Genomic DNA, 24,806 nt, shown 5'->3' with positions numbered 1-24,806 from the left:
AGTTTCCTCCAGCGTCTGAACTGAGCACAAGCCGTTTTCCACCTTCAGGAAATGAATAAGCAAGTGCTGTTCTGGACTGGAACTTACATTCTTTTTTAAAATGAATTATTATTTATTCATTTGACCACAGCGCGTGGCATGTGGGATCTTAGTTCCCCAACCAGGAACTGAACCCAGGCCCCCTGTATTGGAAGCTCAGAGTCTTAACCACTGGACCACCGGGGAAGTCCCAGACTTGCATTCTTCTTTTTTTTTTCAAAGAGCACTGGAATACTAATTGTGTTAATACTTAATTTCCCTAAAAGATATTACAAATCAAATAGAAATAATAATTTTTGAAAGCCTGCTATAAGATAGCTGATTTAACAAACTTTACTCAAGTTGAAATATGCTGAATATCTGTAATTTAGAGAATACTACAGACTGGCATTCTTGAATTGTGCATGATGGTGGGGCAGTTTGACAGGCCCCATCATACTCTCATATACGCAGGGACAGGGCCCTGGGATCCGTTGGTGGTAGAAGCATCTATTTCAGATTCCCAGGGCCGTGCTGATGAAGGGAAGGAAGAAAGCTAGGAACAGGTGAGTTTAGGTTTAAGGAAAACTGACACAGCTCTTGTTCTGGTGGCCAGAGTATAGTCAGCATTCCCACTCCGATCTCTCACGGTGGAGTAGGGTATTGGGGCTGGGGTCTAACCTGGGCTGGTGTGGCTGACAGTGAGCTCTCAATGGGGGTCTGGGTACCAGTGCTATTGTTAACAGAAACTGAAAATGCTATGATTCCAAGGTGGGCAGACAGGAGCCCACGTGATGTGAAATTGGGCCCATGAGCCATTAGCAAGATGGTGATGAGAAATCATAATCAGGACCTGGGCCCATCCGCTGGGAAAAAGAGGCTGATGTATCCTTTCTGGGTCGTTAGGGCCCAGTTGAGAGGCTAGAATTTGGGCAGGGTCCCCAGCATTCTGACTCCCAGTGAAGTGACGACCAGAACCTGGGAAGAGCTTCTGACCTATTGGTGGGACCCAGGGAACATGAAGTGGGGCCCAAAGCTTGGTGCCGCAGAAAGCCTCTCTGGGTACACAGATGCTGGATGCAGGCAACTGGCACATAGTAGGTCCTTTATAAATAAGTGAATGAGGACTTCCCTGGTGGTCCAGTGGCTAAGACTCCATACTGTCAATGCAGGGGTCTGGGTTCGGTCCCTGGTCAGGGAACTAGATCCCACATGCTGCAGTGAAGATCCTGTGTGCTGCAACTGAGACCCAGCTCAGTCAATAAATAGATAAGTGAATGTATGCAGTGGAGTTCAGCGCCCCCTCTAATGAGGTTCGGCCCTGCTAGACCAGGCCAAGATGAGCCCGTGGGGTGAAGGTGCTCCAGGCTGATAGCGGCCAGAGCCATCGAGTCCTTCCTGGTGGTGAGAGCAGCTGGGCGATGCCAGCCTGGCAACAGAGGCTTCTCCAGTCAGTGCTCAGTCATGCTGCCAGCTCAGTTACTGTCACTCTCCCTTCTGACAGCCACGGGCACAGGCTCTGCCTTCCTTTCTCCTTGTACAGGGGCCGAGAAGAGAACTATTGGGGATTGAGATGTGCCAGGAAAACCCCACATCTTCTGACTCTAGCTCCTGCCCCAGCTTGTAGAGGTCCTCTTTCCCGGACTCACTGGGCATCACTGGCACTTTCTGCCCTGTACCATTGCTCCTGGAAGGGGGCCCCCAGGCAATCCTGTCTGCTGACCTCCGGGGGGAAGCTAGCGGTGCAGTTGCACGTTGCCAAGCCCCTCGGTGTCCTGAGTGAACCCGGCTGTCAGCAGCCTGGAGAGGAGGATGTCTGCAGGGTTGGGGCAAAAGCCAACTTCTGGACAGGATTCCTCCAGGTCTTGGGGTTGGAGGCTGAGATGCTACCTTGACCTTGGGGTTTCTAGCACCTCCAATGAGAAGGTCAGTCTCCAGGGGATGTGCGTGACCAGGCTCCCTAACAGAGCGTCACTGGTGTCTTTGTCATTCAGTTTTCTTGTTCCGCGGGGTACTCCCAGATGGCGCCTCAGGCATCCCTTCACTGACAACAGAATTAAATGCTCTTGCCCCAGGGTGAAGCTGACAGCAGGAAAGGAGAGCTCCTGGTGTACCCACAGCTCCTTTACTGAGGGCTTCTGAGAGCCGGATGGGTGTCGGATTTGGTGCTGGGGATGCTGAGATTAAAAAAAAAAAAAGACCAGTCCCTGCCCCTAAGGATCTCCAAGGCTTGCAAGTATTGGAGGTGTCAAAGGGTATAAGACAACATGATGAGGTCCGTGTGGAGCTGATACTGGTCTGCACACTCGGCTAAGGTGGGGATGTTAAGATGGTGAAGTGCTTCTCTGTGTGCGTGCTAAATGGTTTCAGTCGTATCCAACTCTTTGCAGACTGTAGCCTGCCAGACTCCTCTGTCCATGGGATTCTCCAGGCAAGAATACTGGAGTGGGTTTCTATACCTCCTCCAGGGGATCTTCCTGACCCAGGGATCTTCCTGACCCAGGGACTGAACCCGCATTTCTTATGTCTCCTGCATTGGCAGGTGGGTTCTTTACCACTAGCGCCACCTGACATGCTTCTGAAGCAGTGGTTTAAGCATCTGCATCCTGAGCTTGGTAAGTGACCACACCCAATTCTCCAGTCACCCTGGTCCCTCCGGGATCCAGGAGCTAAGTAAGCCTCAATGCCTGGCTTGGGAGGAGGCCCTCGGGGGCCCTGATCCAGCCCTCTGGCCGGAGTCCTCTTTGCTGGGAGTTTGTGCTCTACTTGTTATTGTTCAGTTGCTCAGTTGTGTCCAGCTCTTTGCAACTCCGTGGACTGCAGCACGCCAGGCTTTCCTGTCCTTCAGTGTCGCCTGGAGTTTTGTCAAACTCATTTGCATCAACTCATTTGAGTTGATGATGCTGTCCAACCCTCTCGAGTATCAGTGCTATTTCTGGGACAGACAGCACAGCCGAGGCACACTCAGGATCTGGAAGGGGAAGACCAGGGAAAGCTCCTGGAAGAAAGGGCCTGTCTGAGCTGAGTTTTGAAGGAAGACATCAGAGAAACGTGGGCCAGCATCTTCTCTCTTCGGCCCCATGTTTTATGCTTCTCTGAGCCTTGACATTGGACCCCAGCCCTGCCCCATACCCTAGACAGCTCTTCTCTGCCACAGGCTGGAGCCCACCTCGTCCCAGTTTCAAGGAGAAGCTGCTTGGAACCTCTGAGGTCTCTGCCCACTTGGAGCACAGAACCAGCACAGAGCCAGAGGAGGGTGAACAAAATAGACTTCAGAGGACTCTGTCATCAAGGTCAAGGAATTTACATGCTCCTGAGGGGAGAGCCCCTGGAGGAGGAAGTGGCAACCCATTCCAGTATTCTTGCCTGGAGAATATCATGGACAGAGGAGCCTGGCGGGCTACAGTCCATAGGGTCACAAAGAGTCAGATACAACTGAAGTGACTAAGCATGCACAAGGGAAGCCAGGCACACGTAGGTGACAAGCTCACAGACACAAGTCCCCAGGAGCTGATCAGCGGGATCACTGATCATTGCAACTGGACGCGGATGGTTTGATAAAAGCTTAGCAGAGGAAGGGGCTTCCCTGGTGGCTCAGATGGTAAAGAATCTGACTACAGTGAAGGAAATCAAGGTTTGATCCCTGGGTCAGGAAGATCCTCTGGAGGAGGAAATGGCCACCTACTCCAATATTCATGCCTCGAGAAGCCCATGGACATAGGAGCCTGGAGGGCTACAGTCGAAAAGAGTTGGACATGACTGAGTGACTAATGCTTTTAGTGGAAAGAGGAAGATGCAGCATATTGGCACCCCCCAAAAGATGTTGAGCTTCTGGAACATTCGTTAGGTACTCAAGGTACCTGGCAGGCAGAGGAACAGAGGAACAAGCAGAGACAGTGGCTCAGAGCAAGCAGGAGGGAACCAGCCCTGGCAGCAAGTGCTTTGTTGGGCTGACTTGTAAAGTGCAGGCTATGTTCTACGAGGAGGCGGAGGTGTGGGGAGAGGTGAGAAAGAGGGTCTCGGGCTACATGCGTGTCACAGCCTCAGCATGGCAGCTACAACCACGGTCACTCTCCTGGGCACAGAGGCCCCAGTTCCTGACCTCAATCCCTGTTCAATCCTGCGACAACTTGAAAAGCAAAGACTCACATCCACTTCTCTGTTTTGCTCTTAGTACAGTTCTTCACTTCTGGCCGTCAGATGTGTGATTTCCCTCCATACCGGTCAGTCCTCTAATTCTCAGTGGCCACTGAGTGGGTGTCTTCCAATTCAATGCAATTCTGACACTAGCTTCCCGGAGCGAGTGTCAGATCCCATGGTTAAGGGCTAGGTCCCATAAGGCGACGTCACGTCACCTCAGAGGCAAATCACAAGTCCAGGTTGTCACTTGAGCTGCTGACCGACCAGATCAGAGGTTCCCTGGACCCCCTCCTGGGGTTTGGTAATTTGCTAGAGTGACTCACCAAACTCGGGAACACAGTTCATTTGCTGTTTATTGTATGTGCATGCTAAGTCGCTTCAGTCATATCCGACTCTGTGTGACCCCATGGACTGTAGCCCACCAGCTACAGCTCTGCCCATGAGATTCTCCAGGCATGAATACTGGCATGGGTTTCCTTCTCCAGGGGATCTTCCTGACCCAGGGATAGAACCTGCATCTCTTATGTCTCCTGCATTGGCAGGCAGGTCTTTACCACTAGTGCCACCTGGGAAGCCCCTTAGTGTTTATTATTACCAGTTTATTATAAAAGGGTCCAACTCAAGAGCAGCCAGATGGGAGAGAGACACAGGGAGAGGCATGGGAGGAGACAGGGAGGTTCCATGCCCTTTCTGGGTGTGTCTGCCTCCCAGCAGCCCCTTCTGGTCGTGAACCTGGAGGCTCCTTGAACCTCGCTTTAGGATTTGTATGGAGGCTTCATTATGTAGGCATTATTGATTAAATTATTGACTTTTGGTGATCAATTCAGCCTCCAGTAAGGTGAGGCTGAAGGTTCCAACAGTTTAATCACTTGGTTGGGTTCCTTGGCTACCAGCCGCCCATCCTGAGGCCATCCAGGAGCCCCCGGACACAGGCCATTTTGATGTTGTTCAATCGCAAAGTCGTGTCTGACTCTTTGCAACCCCATGAACTGCAGCACGTCAGGCTCTTCTGTCCATGGAATTTCCCCCCACAAGAATCCTGGAGTGGGTTGCCATCTCCTACTCCAGGGCATCTTCCTGACCCAGGGATCAAGCACACGTTTCTTGTGTCTCCTGTATTGGCCAGCAGATTCTTTACTGCTGCACCACCCAAGAAGCCCAGATTTGGTTAATGGTGTTTATGTGGCCCTTCTGTGTCCCGTGCCCAGGACGGACATCACTAATCAATCACAGTTCTTTTTCCAGTTCAACCACAGCCTCCTTCTAGACACAGCAGTCTGGGTTAACTCTCAACATCCCAATGATATTGCAGAAAAATTGAAATCTATTAACCATCTCTGCTTTAACATTTCAAGTCGGGAGGACTCAGCAGAGGTACCTTGGGATAATTCAGAAGGAAAGAGTGAGCTCTCCTGTCCATATTTTTTATTTTGTTCTGAAGTGTCCAGGAGGATACGTACTGTGAGAAAAGGAAGACAGGACAGTGGATAGGTTTAGGCATTAATGGTAGACCCGTGGAACTGGAATTCATCTCTAATTAGGCAGTTATTGAAGGCATGTGGATAGAGAGATGTCTTCCAAGAGGGTGAGTAGATGGGGAAAAGAACAGACGGCTTCTTGCCAGAAGATAGGAAACGGCTCACGATGCTGAAGCAAGAAAGTGAAAAAAGTTAACAAGAGAAAAAACTGCATTTCTTTTTCTGAGGAGTTAGGCCATCTCTCCAGCTCCCAAAATGGAATCCTCTGGAACCTTAAGGAATGGCAGTGCTGGTTTCCTTACAGATGCCAGAGACTGATGCTGTTGACATCTTCCTTTTCAGTCTTGGATGTAACCAGGGTTTCTTCCACTGGTGATGCTTTAAAGGAGCATGCCTCTCTCCCTGCTGCCTCCCACTCCGCATCCGGCTTCCAGTCTTGGCCCGGCTCACCCATCCTCCTCTGTCCTGCGACATCTCTCTTCTCTGTGGCCTGGTCCCATCCCAGCTTACCATGCAGAGGGAGGGCTGGGTACCACCCACGTGACCTTGCCTTCCTGATGATTACCTTGACTAATCACTCTGACATCCTGGTTTCTGGGGATAATGATTCCTGTAAAGTCAAGGACACCCTTTCCTTCCAGTGACCTGGATTACCCTCTCATAAGGAAAGCTCCCAGAGCTTTGGAGTGACTTTTCCACATTAACTCTAAGGCCGAGTTGCAGTGAGGAAATCTACCCTTTTAATAGGGGAAAATATTGCCCTTGTCTGTCTTTATGCAGTGCGCTTGAGCCTAATGCTCACTTACCAATGCGCCTTTATAACTTCCATATTGAGTGAATTAAGTCCTCCATGTGGGTAGGCATTAAAGAAGTGATAAGTGCTTTATAATTCAGTAAGGGGTGGCCTGGCCATTCTGTATTTTCCTAAGGAAATTGGCCACTCCGAGGGCAGCACTCTCAGGACCCCTGGGGCCGGCTGCTCTCAGGCACAGAGCGTGCACTATTGGATTACTCTCAAGCCAGCTGCTCTGGCCTAGACCCGACTTTCCTTCTTGCTCAAACTGTCTCCTCCAAGGCCCACTGGGGAGGAAGGGTCAAAGCTAGTGTCCCTCTCTGCCTCAGGCTGTTTCTGCTTTGGATCCAAGACCTCCTCTTTCTCTCCTGGTTCAAAGCTGAGATGTCTAGGAGGGATTGGAAGTTTTATGATCAATGTGCTTTGAGTAGACGAGAGACTACTGTCTCCAAGGGGCCGTAGGGCTCTGTCTCCTTCCCCAACCCCACAGGCACAATGGGCTTCTTTACACCTTGGTCTCTTCAGAGAGTTGGAGAACATGCTGGTTCCATCAAGACATTGGGAGCCACGGCCTTTTCCTGACTTGCTGCAAGGTCCTAGGGTTCTGAGGAAGAACAGTCATTTGTTAATTTGTTCCTTTAAATCTTCTGCTGCTGCTACTGCTGCTAAGTCGCTTCAGTTGTGTCCGACTCTGTGTGACCCCATAGACGGCAGCCCACCGGGCTCCCCCGTCCCTGGGATTCTCCAAGCAAGAACACTGGAGTGCGTTGCCATTTCCTTCTCCAATGCATGAAAGTGGAAAGTGAAAGTGAAGCCACCCAGTCATGTCCGACTCTTAGCGACCCCACGGACTGTAGCCTACCAGGCTCCTCCATCCATGGGATTTTCCAGGCAAGAGTACTGCAGTGGGGTGCCATTGCCTTCTCCAAGAACTGGGCTGCATGTTGTGGATACAACAGCAAACAAGATGACAGGTTGCCTGCCCTCAGAGATCTTGCATTCTGTTGGGAGAAAGAAACAATAGACAAGTAAATATGCACATGAGGTCGTTATAGATTTTGGCTACAATATAAAGGAAATAACTAGAGCAACACTTCTCAAGCTCCATACTATTGACATTGTGAAAAAAGTGAAAGGCACTCAGTCATGTTGACTCTTTGTGACCCCATGGAGTACACAGTCCATGGTATTCTCCAGGCCGGAATACTGGAGTGGGTAGCCTTTCCTTCTCCAGGGGATCTTCCCAACCCAGGAATCAAACCCAGGTCTCCCACTTTGTAGGCGGATTCCTTACCACCTGAGCTACCAGGGAATTCTTGGACATTCTTTGTTGTAAGGCACTGTCCTATGTTGTAGCATATTTAATAACATCCCTGGCCTCTACCTGGAGAAGGAAATGGCAACCCACTCCAGTATCCTTGCCTGGGAAATCCCATGGGCAGAGGAGCCTGGTGGGCTACAGTCCATGGGGTCACAGGAGTTGGACACTTAGTGACTAAACCACCACCACCTGGCCTCTACCCACTAGAGACCAGTCATGACAATCCAAAGTGTCCCCAGACATTGCCAAATGTTCTCTGAGGGGCAAAATCCTCCCCTGGCCTAACAACACTGGATCCAGAGGAAGGTGATGCAGAACGTCTTTGGCTGGTTGGTCAGGGAAGGTCTCCCTGAAGAGAAGACGTTGAAAGGGAATCCAAGCACTTTTAAAGGCAAAAACAAGTGCAAGGTCCTGAGAAGGGGGAGGGAGCTTGATGTTTTGAAGACTAGAAAGGAGACCAGTGAGACTAAAGCCAAGTAAACAAAATTAAGGTTAGTTTGAGCTGAGGAGGGAGAGGGATGAGCCAGACACGGAGGATCCTCCTGGCTGAGGTGGAGACTGAATTCCACCCCAAGTACAGAAGCCATCAGGTGCTGATTTTGGGGGGGAGAAGGTGGAAAAGAGGGGAATGATCTAATTTAGTTATTTTTAAAATATATATTTTTAAAATTCTGCTATGCCAGGCCTTAGTTGCGACACATGGGATCTTTGATCTTTGTTGTAGTATGTGAGACCTTGTTCCCTGACCAGGGATTGAACTTGGGTCCCCTGCATTGGGACTGTGTAGTCCTAGCCACTGGGCCACCAGGGAGGGCACTGGTTTATGTTACAAAAAGCTCATTCAGGCTTCTGTGTGAAGACAGGTTTCGTCAAATAGAAGTGGAAGCCATGGAAGCAGTGGTCATGTTTTGGAGGCAGTGGTCTTCGAAAGAGACGTGGCAGCCCGGGTGGTAAGAGATGATAAGAGTGGAGATGGTGGGCAGTAAGCAGAGCCAATGATCTCCTGCGGAGGTGGACTTGCTAAGGTGTGGGTGTTGGAGAGAGGGAAGGGAGCAATCGGTGATGAAATTTGACTTGGACAACTGTGTGGCATTGGGGCCATTTACTGAAATGGAGACGCCCAAGTGGGAGGATAGCAACGATTGATGTTGCTGACGTATCATGGAAGAGCCTGGAGCTCAGCTGGGAGGTCTTACCAGAGATACCTTTGGGCGCATAGATGATGTTCACAGCAGAGCACCTGGGTGAGCTCTCCATGGCCTGGTGAGGGTGAGACCTGGAGACTCCACCACTGATGGATAAAGACTATGGAATCAGCAAAGGAGACTAAGATATGCTAGCCAGGGAGATGGAAAGAAACCCAGCAGAGAGTGAGGTTAAGGGATTCATAGAGAAGAGAATGTTTTCAGAAAGAGAGAGTGGTTAATTAGGTAAAATGCTGCTGAGAGACTGAGAAACTGGATGGCAGAGAAGAATTTGCCCACGTGGAAACCACTGGTGACCTTGACAATATCGTTTCAGTGGAGCGGTGGGGATGAAGACAGATTGGGATGAAGAATCAAAGGGAGGTGAGGAAGGAAGGCCTGGGAATGTGGGCAATTCTTCTAAAAACATTTGGCATATGGAGATGGAGAGACATGAGTTGGTAGCTGAAGAACATCGAGTCGAGGAGATTTTCTTTGAAATGGGCTTTCCTTGGATGTGTTTATATGCTGATGGAAAAATCTAAGAAGGGGAGAGTGAGGGGACTTGGATGAGAAGGAGAAAAATGGAATGAGCCCTGGATTAGTGGATGTGGGCAAGGGAAGGCCCACAGAGGAGCTGGTAGAGGGCTATCCATTTCAGCTCCGCTGTTGATCACTTTGAGGTTCATCCATTCGTTCAGATGTCACTGAGCATTTTCATGGAACTGGGGACACAAGCTTTCCAAAAACTCATATTCTGGTGAAGACCATAGTCATGTGGGGAAGGGAAGGATGGAGAAGATGTGCTTAGGCACCAACAGCATTTCCACCTCATCTGCTCCAGTGTCTGGTGAGAGGAGGCCCTGCCCACTGCTCCACTCCTGACCCTGATGGTGGGCAGTAGACCTAAGATCTCTCCTGGAGGCGGGGAGATCTGGTCCAGGTCTGGTCCTGAGATCTCTCCTGGAGGCAGGGAGGTCTGGTCCTGAGATCTCTGGGATCACCCCATCTCTGGGCTCTACAGTGGTTCCCCAAGTTGCCTGTCCCCATTTGGGCTGTTGAATCATGTGCCCTGGGCCACATTCTTCTTCAGAGATCAAGCTCAGGGTTTCTGCAGGTTCAGGTACTGAGCAGGGCCCAGGGAGAGGACCGTGGAGATGCTGTGCCTGGAACACCTCTGGCGTGAGTTAGGACATCTAGGTGGCTACTTAGCACCAATCTGGGTGACACCCTGAGTATATACTTACCCTGGGGCAGCATTTGAGATTCTGGAGGTAAGGGAGTTGGGAGTAAGACAGATAGGAGCTCTGTTCTCATGCATCATAGTTCTAGGGACACAACAAACACATAATCAAATAATCAAATAAGACAATTACAGATGGTTATTAAGGGCTGTGAAGGACATAAACAGGGGCTTACGCCAGAGAGCAGCTGGCGGGGAAGGGAGGGTGGGCTCACAGAGGAGTCGGCTGGCTTCTCCGAGAAGGTGACCTTGGAGGGGAGGCCTGAGAGATTAGAAGGAGTCAGGGAAGAGCATTTCCTGGAAGTTCTGATCAGGAATTAGCCTGGTAGGTTTAAAGATCAGAAGGCACGTCCCTGTGGCCGGGGCTTGGAAAGCCAGGGGGGTGTGTTCTGGGAGGGGACCATGGAAGCAGCTGGTGATCATCTTGTGGGCCACTACGGCCTGGGTTTTGGATTTTATTTTAAGGAGCAAAGGAAGCAGTTGGAGGGTTATAAGCAGGAAAGAGGAGGATTGCGCTGGAGGAGAGTCTGTTGGGGGAGGGTGAAAGCTGGGAGGCTAGCTCAGAGGTGGTGGCTGTTTGCAGTTATAGGCAGTGGCTCCCTGGCATGTGGATGTGAAGGCAGCAGTGAACATGGGGAGAACCAGACAGACTGGTGAGGGGCAGGCCAGTCTGGTCACAGGCTGGGACCTGTGCAGGGCAGCCTGGACTCCCCAGTAAGCTGGCTGAGCCCCCAGATGCATGCCTTTGACTGTTCCTCCATTAGGAGACATCGCATTTCAGCAGGTGGAGAGCATAGGTGTGCACACAAACAGCCCCTGTTCCTGGCACGAGTCTCAGAGTGGATCAGAAAGCCGGCACAGATGCTGTCGCCTTCCATCTGTTCACCACACGACCTGAATGTTCCTTTCTGCGGTCCCGGGGGTGCCTGCGACGTGGGGCTGGTTCACCATGGTCCTTGGCGGGCAGCTGCTTGTAGAGCTGGTATGCTCACGTGCTGGCATGCTGGGGTTGCCAGCCCAGGAAGGCTCCCCAGGCATCTGGTATTCCCCTTGACGCCTGTCAAGGGAGGAGAGCTGAGTGACTTGGCTGGTGCGATCCGAGGCAGTTCTTCCCCAGTCCTCTGGTGCTTGAGCTCCATGGAGCTGTCGCTCCAGACGGTTTGTTTATAATGCTAAACATATCAGATAATTGAAGGCTAATGCTTCTGTCTGGATCACTAGACATAATAGGCCTGGATAACAAATCAATTTTCTCCTTGCCCTACAAGGTTGGGAAGTCGAACATCCAGCGTATTCTTGGTGGGTGTGTGTGCATGGGTGTGCATGTGTGTGTGAGTGTGTGCATGTGCACACTCATGCATCTGTGTGCTCTAATACTGACTTATTAGAAAATGAGATCCCAAGCTAGTTTCCCCAGGCACCCAATTCTATACTTCGGTTTGGGCCACCATCTTAGATTCGAGTGAGAAGGTGATGGGAGCCCCATGTCTTACAGGGAACAGGGACATCTGGAGGTGAAAGGATGGGATGTCTGTCCAGCCTTGATATCTGAAACTCCTGTGTTCTTGGAGGACTGAGTACTCGTATAAAAAGCATCTGAGAAACGCCAGTTTCAGCTACCTCCTGCCAGGATACACCTCCAAGAATGGCAATAGGAACATGTGAATTATGAATTAACAAGAACACTTACTTATCTGGTTAGCTCAATCATCCAGAAAGGGTATGCAAAACAATAAGAAAACAAAGGCAAATGTCTATCTATCTGTGTGTGTGTGTGCACGCGCATGCACACACACATACATGTCTGTGCGTGATTTTTTTCATATTCTCTTAAATTCTTACTCAGATTCTTACTACTCTGACTTAAGGCACAGTTCCAAAGGCAGTCATAGAGTCAGCTCTGATTTGCACTGGTGCTGAGTGTCAGAGCTGAACGGAGGACGTGGGCATGGCCTCAGCTAATCCTCAGAGCACCCAGATTTCCTGGTGGGAAACTGAGGTCTGGAGAGGCTGGAGTTACTGGTCCTGAGGCATCCAGTTTCCAAATTCTGGATGTGGGTGTTGAGTGTCCACTGTTATTTGTTTCTTCTTCTTTATTTTTATTGAAGAAGGACAGGGAAGCCTGGCTTGCTGCAGTCCATGGGTCGCAAAGAGTCGGACACAACTGAGCGACTGAACAATAGTTGTTTACAATGTTGGTAATTCCTATTGTATAGCAAAGTGTTTCAATTATATATATATATATAAATAATATGTATATAATATGTTAGATAGATAGATAGATAGATAAATGGGCTTGCCTAGTGGCTCAGAAGATAAAGAAACTGCCTGCCATGCAGGAGACCCAGATTCAATCCCTGGGTCAGAAAGATCCCCTGGAAAAGGGAATGGCAACCCACTCGAGTACTCAGTATTCTTGCCTGGAGAATTCCATGGACAGAGAAGCCTGGTGGGCTACAGTGCATGAGTCGCAAAGAGTTGAACACCACTGAGCAACTAACCTAGTAAAGTAATGCTCAAAATTCTCCAAGCCAGGCTTCAGCAATACGTGAACCATGAACTTCCAGATGTTCAAGCTGGATTTAGAAAAGTCAGAGGAACCAGAAATCAAATTGCCAACATCTGCTGGATCATCGAAAAAGCAAGAGAGTTCCAGAAAAACATCTATTTCTGCTTTATTGACTATGTCAAAGCCTTTGACTGTGTGGATCACAATAAACTGTGGAAAATTCTGAAAGAGATGGGAATACCAGACCACCTGACCTGCCTCTTGAGAAACCTGTATGCAGGTCAGGAAGCAACAGTTAGAACTGGACATGGAACAACAGACTGGTTCCAAATAGGAAAAGGAGTAGGTCAAGGCTGATTGTCACCCTGCTTATTTAACTTCTATGCAGAGTACATCATGAGAAACGCTGGACTGGAAGAAACACAAGCTGGAATCAAGATTGCCGGGAGAAATATCAACAACCTCAGATATGCAGATGACACCACCCTTATGGCAGAAAGTGAAGAAGAACTAAAGAGCCTCTTGATGAAAGTGAAAGAGGAGAGTGAAAAAGTTGGCTTAAAGCTCAACATTCAGAAAACGAAGATCATGGGAACTGGTCCCATCATTTTTAATGGCAAATAGATGGGGAAACAGTGGAAACAGTGTCAGACTTTATTTTTCTGGGCTCCAAAATCACTGCAGATGGTGATTGCAGCCATGAAATTAAAAGACACTTACTCTTTGGAAGGAAATTTATGACCAACCTGGACAGCATGTTAAAAAGCAGAGACATTACCTTGTCAACAAAAGTCTGTCTAGTCAAGGCTATGGTTTTACCAGTGGTCATGTATGGATGTGAGAGTTGGACTATAAAGAAAGCTGAGTGCTGAAGAATTGATGCTTTTGAACTGTGGTGTTGGAGAAGACTCTTGAGAGTCCCTTGGACTGCAAGGAGTTCCAATCAGTCCATTCTGAAGGAGATCAGTCATGGGTGTTCATTGGAAGGACTGATGTTGAAGCTGAAACTCCAATACTTTGGCCACCTGATGCAAAGAGCTGACTCATTGGAAAAGATCCTGATGCTGGGAAAGATTGAGGGCAGGAGGAGAAGCGGACAACAGAGGATGAGATGGTTGGATGGCATCACCGACTCAACAGACATGGGTTTGGGTGGACTCCAGGAGTTGGTGATGGACAGGAAGGCCTGGTGTGCTGTCATTCATGGGGTCGCAAAGAGTTAGACACGACTGAGCAACTGAACTGAACTGAACTGAGCAACTAACCCACACCCCGCCCCATAAACATACATCTATTCCTTTAAAAATATTTTTTTCCTTTATGGTTTATCATAGATTCTTTTTTTTTTTAATTGGAAGATAGTTGCTGTGCAATGTGTTGTTAGTTTGTGCTGTGTAACAATGGGAATCGTTCTATGTATACATATATCCCCTTCCTCTGAGCCTAAGTCACTCAGCACCCAGCTGACCTCAGAGTGTCCACTCTTGATCTCTGTTCTCCAGTGGACTGCAGAGCAGCATGTTAGAAGGGCCCTGGGGTCACAGCTTGATAGCAAAGAAGAGCCAGAAAATCTTTAAAAAATGGAAGCAGTAGCCCTTAGAATTCAGGCATCATTTCAGGATAGGATCATTTTGGGCAGGGATACAGGTTCTACCTACTTCAAGAGTCTCTGAGCCTAGCTCAGAGGGACAGGTAAGTTGATCACAATGATCCAGGATCTTCAAGAAAATGTTCTAAGTCATGTTCTGTCTGTTTTGTTGTTGTTTAGTCGCTAAGTCGTATCTGACTCTTTTGCGACCCCATGGACTCCAAAGACTATCAGCTCCATATGTATATATGTCCCCCCCACGACCTTGAACCTCCCTCTCACCCCTCTGAAAAGTGAAAGTATTAATCGCTGTGCTGCTGCTGCTGCTAAGTCACTTCAATCATGTCCGACTCTGTGCGACCCCATAGACTGCAGCCCACCAGGCTCCCCCATCCCTGGGATTCTCCGAGCAAGAACACTGGAGTGGGTTGCCATTTCCTTCTCAATGCATGAAGGTGAAAAGTGAAAAGTGAAGTCGCTCAGTCGTGTCCGACTCTTAGCGACCCCATGGACTGCAGCCCACCAGGCTCCTCTGTCCATGGGATTTTCCAGGCAAGTGTACTGGAATGGGTTGCCATTTCTTCCTCCAGGGGATCTTCCCCACCCAGGGATCGAATCTGGGTCTCCCACATTGCAGGCTGATTCTTCACCCCTCTAGGCCATTACAAGACACCGAGCTGAGCTCCCTGTGTTATACAGCAGCTTCCCACTAGCACTTCGAAGGCTTCTTCATTGCATGGGAATATGAAATGTTCCATGCAGAGAGTCACGCCAGTGGCCTGGCCCTGCGCCCTTGTTACTGCCCTTCCCTTATGCCACAGAATCAGGACACTCTGCCGAAGTTCTGCCAGGAGCCAATGTGCAACATTTTTCCAGGGAGAGGAAGGAAGGAACCGAGGCTTAGTTCATCACAGCACTGAGCTCTGGAGCCAGAGCTGAGCTCAGTGTTACAGCTCAGAAAACTTCCATAAGGTCTTGGTGGGGGGCCCTTGGTCAAAGCACATGCTCCTTCTAGGTAGACTTGGGAAGGATGGAGTCACTCCCAGTGGCTCATCAAGCATTTATTCCTGGAGATAAACCCAATCCACAGCTGCTTTGAACCCCTGTAGGGATGAGTCAGAGCACAAGTGAAATGCTAATTAACATGCGTGTGCATGGGTGTGTGCATGCTAAGTCCATTCAGTCGTGTCCAACCCTTTTGCAACCCCATGGACTGTGGCTCGCCAGGCTCCTCTGTTCATGGCATTCTCCAGGCAAGAATACTGGAGTGGGTTGCCATGTCCTTCTCTAGGGGGTCTTCCCAACGCAGGGATTGAACCCGCATCTCTTAGGTCTCCTGCACTGGCAGGAGCATTCTTAACCACTAGCACCAGCCGCTAATTAATTAGACCCCTGTTAATTAATATATTCATAGAGAATATAAAAATCCTTTGCATTAGAATTCATCCAATTGTGCTTTTGTACCATTATTTCTTCTTCCTTCTGTTTGGCTAGGGCCAGTATGGTAATGAACTGGCAATCTCCAAGTGCATGAAAACTAGACGGTGCAGACTGTGGTCTTTATTTTAATTAAAAATATGCCATGTGGATATGTTTAAGAGTTGTTTGTATCTCCAGTATTTAAAAGTTAAACGCAGAAAACTCTAGAACACGGCAACATTCAAGTCCGTACAACACCGGAGGGCTAAGCTGGCTGTGGATGCTCATGAGAGGGGCGAGGCGCCGTGTACCTGGCAGAGCTCTCCTGCTCACCTGGCTGCCTAGAAAGATAAGGACTGTCTGGTGGGACAAAGGAGCGTCCTGCCTTTCTTTAATGCAGCAGGCCCAGTATTTCCTCATCTTCCCAAGCTTTTCTCTCTCCTCCCTGCTGTCAGGTGGCTGTTATTTTTCCCTGTGATCCCTCACTGCTATTAATGAGCTGTTCTTCATAACCAAATTTTCCAGACAACAAAATTTAAATACAGAACCTCTGCATGTTCAGCCTCCTCACCGGATGTTTCTTCTTTTCCCTAAGATGCATTACACACCTCCTTAACTTTTGAAGCCAAGTAGACAAGAACACGGGGCTTCCCTAGCGGCTCAGCGGTAGAGAATCTTAAATAGAAGCGTTGTGTAATAAAGCAATGTTTCCCATCCTGAATACCATGGACATTTGGGGCAGATAATTCTTTGCTGTGGGGCTGCTGCCTGGCGGATGGTGGAATGTTTAGGAGCATCTCTGTGGATGCCGGCGCCGCTCCCTGACCCCCGTGTGGCCATCAAAATGTGTCCTTGCCTGTGTGCTCCGTCGCTTCAGTCATGTCCGATTCTTTGAGACTCTATGGACTGTAGCCTGTCAGGATCCTCTGTCCATGGGATTTTCCAGGCAAGAATACTGGAGTGGGTTGCCATGCCCTCCTCCAGGGGATCTTTCCGACCCAGGAATCAAACCTGGATCTCCTGCATTGCAGGCAGATTCTTTACTGCTGAGCCACAGGGAAGCCCCCAAAATGTCTCCAGACATTGCCAAATGACCTCTGCGGGGCAAAATTGCCTCCAGTTGGGAACCACTGAATTCAAGAGACTAAAGTGGAGGGAATTAGAGTAGGTATAGGAGCCCGGGGTCACACTGAGGTGAGGCTGCAAGTCTTTGCGGGGCCAGCACCACCACACGCTCTGTGCCTGAGCAGACAAATGCGGGATCTGGGCTCCTGCTGACCTGTGTTCCTGGCACCGCTCTGAGTTCTCGAGCCCTCCACAGTGGTGGCAGGTGAGTTCGATGCTGCCCCTCGGATGGGCTGGTGCAGCCTGTCGTCCTGGGAGAGGGTGACCAGTGACTGCCCTGCTGGACAGGGCTCAAGGGCCTAACCTTCCTTTAAAAACATGATCATTCTTCTTGTTGTTTAGATGGTAAGTGGTGTCCCACTCTTTTTGTGACCCCCATGGACTGTAGCCCGCCGGGCTCCTCTGTCCATGGGATTCTCCAGGCAGGAATATTGGAGTGGGTTGCCATTTCCTTCACCAGGGGATCTTCCAGATCAGGAATAGAACCCGAGTCTCCTGCATTGGCAGGTGGATTCTTTACCACCGAGCTACCTGCGAAGCCCGCGATCATTTGTGATTCTTTTCCAGATGACAGAATCCATGCGCCATGCAAACAGCCTGGACAACCCAGAAAACCACACCAAAAGAAGTCACATGTGATTGTACTGGGCCAAGGGAACCACTGTTTACTACAGACCAAAGCCAAGCGGATCTCTCTCAGACTTGGTCTTATTTATTTATTATATTTTTAGAGCCTGCCTTTTCCACTTAAACTCACGGTCTCTGCATTAGCACAAAGCAGCCAGCAGAGTTACAACCCCTGGGGCTGGTACCAAGTGGTGAGTCACTGGGAAAGCTTGGCAGGCGCCCTGCCCATGTCAACGGCAAATGTCAGGCTGCACCTTCGTGGTTCTGCTCTTCTCTGAGAACCCGCTCGGCGCTGCCGTCTGTGCATCCTCTGACGCTGTTTATAATTTCAGCTCGAACAGTTTTCCTGGAGGTCATGGATGACAGGTTTACTGCCCCTCCACCCTTCTGCCACTCGGAGTTTTTATCAATGATGGCTGAGAAATGACAACTTCCAGAAGAACCAGGCTGCCCTTTTAGCATGAAAACTGAGAAGAGACTGCTTGGCCTCTATAGAAGTGAAAAGAATGAACATGTTAGCTGCTTAGTCATGTCCATATCTTTGTGACCCCACGGACTGTAACCCCCCGAAGGCTCCTCTGTCCATGGGATTTTCCAGACAAGAATACTGGAGTGGGTAGTCATTCCCTTCTCCAGGGGATCTTCCCAACCCAGGGATCAAACCCAGGTCTCCTCCGCTGCAGGCTGATTCATTATGGTCTGAGCCATCAGGGAAGCCCAGCCCCTACAAAGCCTGAGGTTAAAAATAATCATCACAGTGGGCACTCCCTGAGGACTTACTCTGACCCCAGCTGCTGTAACGGCTTTTTAATGTAACGTGCAATCCTTACGTCCTTATGCTGGAGGTATTCTATTATTCCCATTTGACAGATGAAGAAACTGAGGCACAGACAAGTAAAGAAACCTGGACAGGGTCCCATAGATCGAGGTAGCGATGGAGACAGGATCTGTATCCTGGCAGTCAGGCTCTAGGCAGGGGTCAGCAACCTTTTTCTATGAAAGGCCAGAAAGTCAATATTTTAAGTGAGCTTCTGCGGCAATAACTCAACTCCATTTTTGCGGAGAAAAGTGGTCACAGACAAGAGTAAATGAGCAAATATGAACATGGAGATTTAAATTTCATATACTTTTCACATGTCACAAAATAGGATTCTACATTAGATTAAAAAAAAAACTGTTCTTATTTCTCAGGTTGTACGGAAATGGGTGGTGGGCTGGAGTTTGTAGTGGCTAACCCAACTTTGGAGCACCAACTCCTAATCACACATTTGCTATAAAAGTGCCATTCCCTGATGTAGGAAAATTCAGACTCAAAAAAAGATACAAGGGGCTATGTGGAATAGACAAGAGAGCCCTGTGCATCAAGGACTTCAGCCATCATCCTGCCGTGACTCTGCCGGGGAAGGTCATTTGTGGGCATAAGGACAGGAAGGCTGAGAGAAGTCAAGTACTTGAATGCAATAATGATTGACAACTCAGCCATAATAAAAACACATTTCTGGAATTCTAATGTGGGCTCAGAAAACTGATTTCATTTATTTAAACAACTTGATTGACAACTGATTGTTGGGAGCGTGTGTGAAGCTGGGTTCCCATGAATGAATACCCGTCGGTAGGAACACTGCAATCTGTTAACACTTGGTGGCTTACATGGACTGAGTGGATACCCCGGGTTGGGGTGGGGCTGGCACAAGTCCTTCTGCTCCCTCTGGCCTTCCTTCTCAGCTGACATGGAGCCGGGGTCCCTGCCCTGGCGAACCCAAACTAAACAAACTGTCCTGGGGCCATGCGGCTTCCAGGGGAGAAGGCTTTGGAGAAGGAATTCAGTACCGACCTGGCCACCTGGCCCATGTCCCCAGCAGATGCTAATGTGTCTGGCTGCTTAGCAGGGGCTCCGAGAGAATGTGGTACAAAAAGGGCTCTTGGCATACCTTGTCGCTGCGCGGCTCTGAAATGCTTCCAGAGGCCCTGGCCACCGCCTCCCTGTGGCCTTCCTGGCTCTGGTCCCACCTGATGGCAGATGGCAGAACCACGGGTAGGGTGGGGCCTGGGAGGGGATGTCTGGGGAAGGTGGCTGTCTTTTCTGTGCCTTGGGTATCACTGTCCCAGGGTGAGCTGTTGTGTCTTTCCCCTCCTCTCCAAGAGGATGCTTAGACTTTGGGGGCACTGATGGGAGAGTCAGATCCCAGGAGGGCAGCGCGAGGCCTTTTCCTGTGGCCCCCTGGAGCTCCTTGGGGTGGCGGGTGCATATGAATGGCCTCCTCTCAGATGACTTTGGAGCTGGAAAGGACCTTGGTAATCAATAGTCTAATGCAGAGGTCCCTAACCTCTGGGATCTAAAGCCTGATGATCTGAGGTGGAGCTGATGTAATAATAATAGAAATAAAGTGCATAATAAATGTAATACACTTGAATCATCCCCCAACCACCCACCCTCTCCAGTCGGTAGAAAAATTGTCTTCCATAAAACCAGTCCCTGGTGCCAAAAATGGTTGAGGACTGCTGGTCTAACGGTTCTCAATCTGGACCCCAAAGCAGTAATGTAGGATGTTTGTCCCTGGTGTTCTCTCTCTCTCTCTCTCTATATATATATATATATACACCAAACAAAGGAAATAAAATCCATACCCATGACAAGCCCTTCCATGCTAACAGTACTTTCAAGAATTCCTTTGCTTTGGGCTGGAATTTATCTGCTGGGTGAGTCAGTGCTGGTTTATGCCCATTGATAAAAAAAACTCTGGTTAACAGTGATTTATATATTGGATTGGTAAATCTGAGAAGATGAATTAATTATTGCTTAATAAGTGTGTGTGCTTGCTCGACACATGTTTAGGGAGCTAAGCATGAAATCTCTTGGGAGAAAGTTCTAAGAGAAAATCTTTGTGAAGAGATGGGGGAGAAACTGCTGATCTGGTGTAACCCTCTCCCCTTACAAATGAGGATACCAGAGGCCCAGAGTGTTGAGAGCTCATGCTCAAAGCCATGGCTGCTAAAGTCCCAGAGATAAAGCTGGAATCCAGCTCCTCTAATGCCAGCTTCCTGCTCTTTCCGTGACACCCAGGCGTTTGGTCATGCCTCCTTTGTGGAGTTGGCTCTGCCATATGAAGCCACTGATGTCCTTGACCAGATGAATTGGGTTGTGGTAACCAAAGGGGGCTTCCCTGGTGGCTCAGATGGTAAAGAATCTGCCTGCGATGCAAAAGACTCAGATTTGATCCCTGTGTCAGAAAGATCCCCTGGAGAAGGGAATGGCTACCCACTCCGGTATCCTTGCCTGGAGAATTCCATGGACAGTGGAGCCTGGCAAGTTACGGTCCATGGGGTTGCAAAGAGTCAGACATGACTAAGCGACTAACTTTCACTCTCATCCAAAGGGGGTCGTCAGTGTCTGGCCCCTAGGGGACCCTGCGGTGGTGTGTGTTCCTTCTGGGCTTTTCCACTCAAAAGCCATGTTCATGAAGCAAGCTCCTCCCAACCCCTTTAAAAAAAAATCACTTCATTTGTGTTGTTTCTGTGGGCAGGAATGTAGAAAATGAGCCTATTCTTAAAAAAAAAAAAAATTCCTAGAAGTTAAAAAGAACTAAAAGAGAATGGAAAGAAACTGAATTAGGAAGACCTGCGGGGAGATTGAATCTCAGGAATTTAAAGAGTAGTCTTTCTAGAGCCCAGGGGATGCGGGGGCATTAAGCGCTATCCATGGGCTCAGAACCTGGGATTCCCCCGGCAAGCCCATCAGCCAGGTGGTGTGTGTGGCCCCACGCAGAGAGAGAATGGAGCAGGCTCAGAGATCACTGGGGAGTTGGTGGAGAGCCTGGCTCGCGGGTGGCTGCTCCAGGATTTAAGCCCAGGTCTCTGGCACTAAAGCCAGCATCTTTCCGGTGATCCTTCTGCTGACCTGAACCTTGCCTCTCCTCCCTCCCTGCAGACACATAGAGAACTGGCGCGGTCTGCACACGCTCAACGCTGTGGACATGGAGCTCTATACTGGCCTCCAAAAGCTGTGAGTGCACCAGCTCCCGGTGGGGTGGGGGCAGGGGCCAGCCCATACGTAGTTCAGGCTTCGAGATACAACCTGAACCCACGTCCCCGGGTTAGTGCTTTCCTCAGTCCCGTGCTGGACTGATGGTTCACAAGGAGCAGGGATATTTCCAGTCACCTCCTCCTTTGGATTCAGCGCGAGTGACTGCGGGGGAATTGGGTGGGGAAAGGGAGGAGGCTGCAGTGCTGGAGTTGCTGGACCAGAGTCTTATCCACTTGCCAGGATGGGCACATTTCTCACACTCACCCAGGTCCCAGTGGGATGTGAGCCCAAATCCTGCCCACTGGTCCTGTGGTCCTGTCCCTCAACTGGACCACAAGTGATGACCGGTGATGAAGAAATGCATTCAGTTTACAGAGGCGACTGTTGTCCAGTCTTGGCCTCACCGGCTGTCAGCCTTGGCCCAGAGCAGAGCTGTATTGCTACCCCGTAAGCTCTGCTGACCCTCTTTTCCTCTCTCTCTTCAGGACCATCAAGAACTCAGGACTTCGGAACATCCAGCCCAGAGCCTTTGCCAAGAACCCCCACTTGCGCTATATGTGAGTAGAGCTGGGTCCGGGCTGCAGGGAAGTTGGTGGGTGGGTGGGTGGGTGGGTAGGGACAGGCATACGGCAGGGAGAGAGTCCTGGGCGGTGAAGCCTGAGGCCTGAGATCTGGACCTGGCTTCGCTAGTGTGTGTCCTGGGGCAAGTCCCATCGCTTCTCTGGGCCTCGGATTTTTGCCCCTTAAGATGAGGGTTTTAGATTTGATGATCTCTGAGGTTCCTATTGGAAGGTAAAGCCTGAGACTAGGGAATTGGTTTACTTTTTATGATGAAATTTGCAACTTAATGGGAATGTAAATGAGAGGAAATTCCCCATATAAGTGTAGTGTGTGATGTGAATACTACTCTTCAGAGACCATTTGTAGGTCCGTAAGCGTGTGTGTGTGTGTGTGTGTGTGTGTGTGTGTGTGTGTGTGTGTGTGTGTGTGTTGGGGTGGGGTTGGCTGAGAGAAAGCAGGGCCAGGCCAAGTGTCACATCTAGATAGATCCTGGGTTCAGTGGCGAAAGGCTCTGAAAAGCAGAGACACCAGTATATAAAGTCACACAGCTTTGGGACGCGCTTGAGGTGACCCGGCTCTGCTGGGATCCTGTCTGTCTGAGCCTCCTCCTCCCGCCTCTCCCCTCCCACCACTGTCGTGTGTGATGGTGGTGGGACCTCCGCAGGCTCAGCTCTGCCTAGCCCTGTGCAGATGGAATCTCACGAACTTAGTGCTTCCTCTCTAAGCCTAATTCTGGGCTGAAGACTCTGGGGTTTGATGGGAGGACTGCCATTTCCTGGGGAGAGACAGGCTCGAAAGGAAACCTGGAGCCAGCAATTAGGGAAAGTGCTAACACACTGCACCCATGGGGGTCCTTGGTGTTCGGTCAGGTCTTTGCAGATGGTGGTCATCTTGGACATCTATGGGGCATGTTCTCCAAGAGCAGACATTCCATAGGAACCAGCGGGGTGGAGTTGACTGTATTTGGCCAGAAAATGGAGGAATGTTATGCAGACGAATCTTTCCTTCGGCCACCTGAGAGTTGCTCTGGTGCAGGCACTTTGGACTTGAAGGGCATCAGGCTGAATAGGAATCTCACAGGAAGAGACAGAGCATCCAAGGGAAGTGGAGGGGAGGTGGAGGACGAGAAAAGATCGTGGAGAATTGTGGTGGGCTGTTGTTTCTCCTTTGGGGGGTCCTGGCCTCACCCCTGGGCCTTTGTGTGTTTTTCCAAGCACCTAGTGAATGCTTAGGGCTTCCCTGGTGGCTCAGCAGTAAAGAATTCACCTGCCAATGCAGGAGACACAGGAGATGTGGGTTCCATCCCTGGTCTGGGAAGATCCCCTGGAGGAGAGCATGGCTACATACTCCAGTATTCTTGCCTGGAGAATCCCATGGACAGAGGAGCCTGGTGGGCTACAGATCATAGAGTTGCAACAGAGTTGGACATGACTAAATCGACTGAGCATGAGTGAGGGCTTGATAAGTATTTTTTTTTTTGAAATCAGTTATGGCCACCCGATGGAGGAGCCTGGTAGGCTGTAGTCCATGGGGTCGCGAAGAGTCGGACACGACTGAACGACTTCACTTTCATGCATTGGAGAAGGCAATGGCAACCCAATCCAGTGTTCTTGCCCGGAGAATCCCAGGGACGGGGGAGCCTGATGGGCTGCTGTCTCTGGGGTCGCACAGAGTTGGACACGACTGAATCGACTTAGCAGCAGCAGCTTTGTGCTGAACTTTCTTTCCTCCCTTTGGACATGGCACACTGCAGGGCCATTACTCAGGGTCTTATGTAGTAGCCATGGGGGACCGAGTCCCCCTCTATGCCCCACCACAGCTCTCTCAATTATTTGTTGCCCCCTTGCCCTGGCAGCCATGAAATTAAAAGACGCTTACTCCTTGGAAGGAAAGTTATGACCAACCTAGACAGTATATTAAAAAGCAGAGATATTACTTTGCCAACAAAGGTCCGTCTAGTCAAGGCTGTGGTTTTTCCAGTAGTCATGTATGGATGTGAGAGCTGGACTATAAAGAAAGGTGAACACCGAAGAATTGATGCTTTTGAACTGTTGTGTTGGAAAAGACTCTTGAGAGTCCCTTGGATGGCAAGGAGATCCAACCAGTCCATTCTAAAGGACATCAGTCCTGAATATTCATGGAAGGACTGATGCTGAAGCTGAATCTCCAATACTTTGGCCACCTCATGCGAAGAGTCGACTCATTGGAAAAGACCCTGATGCTGGGAGGGATTGGGGGCAGGAGGAGAAGGGGACGACAGAGGATGAGATGGCTGGATGGCATCACCAACTTGATGGACATGAGTTTGGGTGAACTCTGGGAGTTGGTGATGGACAGGGAGGCCTGGCAGGCTGCAATTCATGGGGTCACGAAGAGTCGAACATGACTGAGCGACTGAACTGAACTGAACTGCCCTAGTTGAGCCTCTGTGGTGGGATTCTCCTGATGTGTGTTCTTTGCAGCTGGGGGTGTAGCTGGGACCAGAGGAGGGTCTTGGACCAGATGTTACAGGTGTTTATTTTACTGGGGATTTGACTTTCCATGTAAACTGTCCCAGGGGACGAAGCTTTTGACCTCTGAGAAGTCTCCTTTTCATACTAACTCGTATGAGGGTCACAGAGCCAAATGCCTACAGAAGACCAATGGGGACAGTGGAAACTGGGCACCACGTGTTCCCTCTTAGGGCCAGCCTGTAAACAGTTCTAGCAGACTGCTGCTGTAAGGAGGTGGGGCCTTGGGTTGCCAGATTTACTGTGGTTTTTTTTTTTTTTTTTTT

General features: G+C 49.7%; 1 protein-coding gene across 6 annotated transcripts in view; it reads left to right on the top strand.

Annotated features, from left to right (window-relative positions):
• The window catches only part of NTRK3 (neurotrophic receptor tyrosine kinase 3), a 423,069-nt gene that overhangs the window by 58,535 nt on the left and 339,728 nt on the right, over positions 1–24,806 (top strand). For all 6 annotated transcript variants that reach the window (XM_070775074.1, XM_070775079.1, XM_070775075.1 and 3 more), the window contains 2 exons: positions 21,374–21,448; positions 21,955–22,026. In XM_070775074.1, the coding sequence (XP_070631175.1) occupies positions 21,374–21,448; positions 21,955–22,026 (147 nt within the window). The remainder of the gene's footprint in view (positions 1–21,373; positions 21,449–21,954; positions 22,027–24,806) is intronic.

Source organism: Bos indicus, chromosome 21 (genome assembly GCF_029378745.1).
Source record: "Bos indicus isolate NIAB-ARS_2022 breed Sahiwal x Tharparkar chromosome 21, NIAB-ARS_B.indTharparkar_mat_pri_1.0, whole genome shotgun sequence".
NCBI classification, from domain to species: domain Eukaryota; kingdom Metazoa; phylum Chordata; class Mammalia; order Artiodactyla; family Bovidae; genus Bos; species Bos indicus.
The sequence above is the reverse complement of the archived record's forward strand: the minus strand, read 5'-3'. Positions and strand labels throughout refer to the sequence as shown.